Source organism: Leuciscus leuciscus, assembly GCF_965113295.1.
Source record: "Leuciscus leuciscus genome assembly, chromosome: 16".
In the NCBI taxonomy this organism is placed as follows: domain Eukaryota; kingdom Metazoa; phylum Chordata; class Actinopteri; order Cypriniformes; family Leuciscidae; genus Leuciscus; species Leuciscus leuciscus.
In genome coordinates, this window is record NC_138740.1 from 17321387 (window position 1) to 17324357 (window position 2971).

General features: G+C 36.1%; 1 protein-coding gene across 1 annotated transcript; it reads left to right on the forward strand.

The window, feature by feature from the left end:
• Positions 1-397: 397 nt before the first annotated feature.
• On the forward strand, positions 398-1945 carry LOC309476817 (olfactory receptor 8G17-like; the record flags this gene model as incomplete). Its single annotated transcript, XM_082139962.1, has 2 exons — positions 398-526; positions 990-1945. The coding sequence occupies exon 2, from the start codon at positions 1004-1006 to the stop codon at positions 1943-1945; it is 942 nt and encodes a 313-aa protein (XP_081996088.1). The 5' UTR covers positions 398-526; positions 990-1003.
• Positions 1946-2971: the final 1026 nt, after the last annotated feature.

A 2971-nucleotide genomic window follows, 5' to 3' on the forward strand; every position in this document is an offset into this window, starting at 1 on the left:
ATACCAAACGGGTCACGGGGAAACGGGAGACGTGTACAAGACAACGATCCGACACAGACTGCAAACACAAAGGAACTTATAAAAGGGACAAATCAGGCAGGTAATGAGGAACAACAGGTGGGGCAAATGAAACCAATAATAAGATAACAAGGAGGGTGGGGTCAAAACAATGACAGGAACACAAACACCGCATGTGCTACACAAGACAGGACAGGCATGTGACATAAAAGGTTTAGGATGGGGTATGTTCGGGGTTCATTCTGACGCCGGTGAACCCAAGGTGCTTCGTGTATTATGCATGTATTATAATGCATTAAGAATATCCTTGCATTATAAATGCATGCTTCATTACATGTGTTCATGTGTTGCCAAAAAACACGCCCCCTACAGGTAACTAGAGCAAGGCCATTTCAACATAACAATATCATTACAGTTTCAGTGGCTGTGTTCATGGCAACCAGTTGGTCATGTCACTCTTGGATGATGACAGTGTCACATTGAACCACATATTTAAAGGCAAAGGCTCGTAAGTATTCTTCAGAAAAAAGTAAGTCATTATTCATGTAACCCTAAATACTGAACTGACTGCTAATTAATTAGTTAACTTGACAACTTGAAGCAATCTGTAAAAATAATCAACTATCTTGGTATTAATTTATAGCAACAACAGACTGCAGGTTCTTTGATTTTAAATTTACTATGTAGTGATTGTGTTACTATGATTGATTGTGTGATTTCAAAGGGGTGTCATTTAATATAGACCATGAAAACTGATCAGACAGCAAGTAATGTGATTTACAAATAATATATAGACTTATATATGGAAATATGTTATAATTAGATTTTACTGTTTACAACAACATTTTATATATATATATATATTTTTTTATATATATATTTTTTTTTTATATATATATATTCATCATTGTACAGTGTAGAAATTTTATGCTATTAATGATGATTACAGGTCTGTGTGATGCTGTTTGCAGGTTTTGAGCAGCCAATGGACAACCTGACATTCACAAACAGCATTCTCCTTGTGGAGGGACTGAGAGTTATACCTCAGTCTTCCTATCCTATTTTCATCCTGATTCTCTTGGTTTATATATTTGCAATGGGATGTAACATTGGACTTATAATCCTGATCTCAACTGAGAAGAATCTACATCATCCAATGCACTTTCTGTTCTGTAACCTTCCAGTGAATGATATACTAGGGACCTCTGTCATGTTGCCACGCTTATTGCAGGACATTTTAAGGGAAGCCTCAGAGCGTTACATTACATATGTGGAGTGTGTTGTTCAAGCATATTTTGTGCACATATTTGCAGCAGCAAGCCACTATGTGCTGATGATCATGGCCTTTGACAGATATGTGGCTATATGTAATCCATTGCGATATACGACTATAATGACCAATAAAATGGTTATTAAACTATCAGCATCAGCCTGGGGGCTGTCAGTTTTCATGGTGTCTATTATGTTAGGTCTCACTATACGCCTGTCTCGCTGCAGATCTAAAATTGAAAACCCTTTCTGTGACAATGCCTCACTGTTTAAACTGTCCTGTGAAAATGTGGTCATAAATAATGTGTTTGGAATAATTTATACTGTTATTGTCTTTACCTTCTCACTTGGGTCGGTGTTTATAACATATACCAAGATTGCTTCTGTATGCATAACCAGCAAAAACAAAGCACTCAACAGCAAAGCCATAAAAACATGTAGTACTCATATAGCTGTTTATATCATCATGTTTGTTTCTTGTGCCACTATGGTTTTTCTCCATCGTTTTCCAGAATACTCTGACAGCAGAAAATTAGCTAGTATAATGTTTCACATTGTACCACCAGGACTAAATCCTTTAGTATATGGTCTACAAACCAAAGAAATAAGACAAAAGTTTGTAAAGTTTTGGCACAGAAATAAAGTTAATCTAAAGTAAATTAATTATAAAGAAAAAAAAGATCCATTATAAAATGCCATTTTCTCTGGATGAAAATAGGAATATCAATAATATTGTAAAAGTGCTACTGTGAAAATGATTTAGCCCATACTTTTTCTCCACAAAATAATCATGATCAATAATCATGAACACCCCCAAAACGCTTTTGATAACTTTTAATCAGCCTGGTATAAAAAAAGGATCTGAGCCAAATTTGGTGAAGATTTTACGAATGTTGCAGAAAGACACAGTATATGTGAACAATTTTTGGCGTTGATGAAACATGTTCTGTTAAAATAAGTTATTGTCTGCTTCATATCTGTAAAATCAGCTTGAGTAGTTTGAACTGATGATTGTTTTTGATAATACAAAACAACAACATTGTGTGTTTGATATGGAATAGTTTTCATCAGCACTCAGCATAAAGGAGAGCAGAATGAAAATCACTCACAGCTCTTGACCAAATAGCTTTTGTAGCATATTTAGTTCATACAATGAAGAGTATGCAGTTTTTTGTTTTGAATTTGATCACTTTATTCTGTTTATTATTTCTTCCTTGAATAGGCTACAGATATCTGAACAAAATTAAAGCACTATTTAATTTGCTTCTTTGTTCTATTGTGTTTACTTACAGGTCTTAATGCCTGTAATTTGCATGTTTCTTAATTTATTGCTTATTGTTTACACAATCTCATATCACTGACTCGGAAACCTTTATTTGAAAAACGCCTCGGTTACGACTGTAACCTCGGTTCCCTGAAGAGGGAACTCGCGTTGCGTCGAGATTGACGCTATGGGGAACGCTTTGCGTGATGACGTCTTGAAGCACATGTAAAATCAATCCAATGGTGTGGCGGAACGTCAGAGGCGGGTGACGTCACGTACCAGGAAGCTATAAAAGCCTGCCCGAAACAGAAAACGAAAGCTTTGTAAAGTCTGAAGTCGTACTGACAGGCATGAAGGAGATATGGCAAGGTGACACAACGCTCGTTCCCTCTTCAGGGAACCGAGGTTACAGTCGTAACC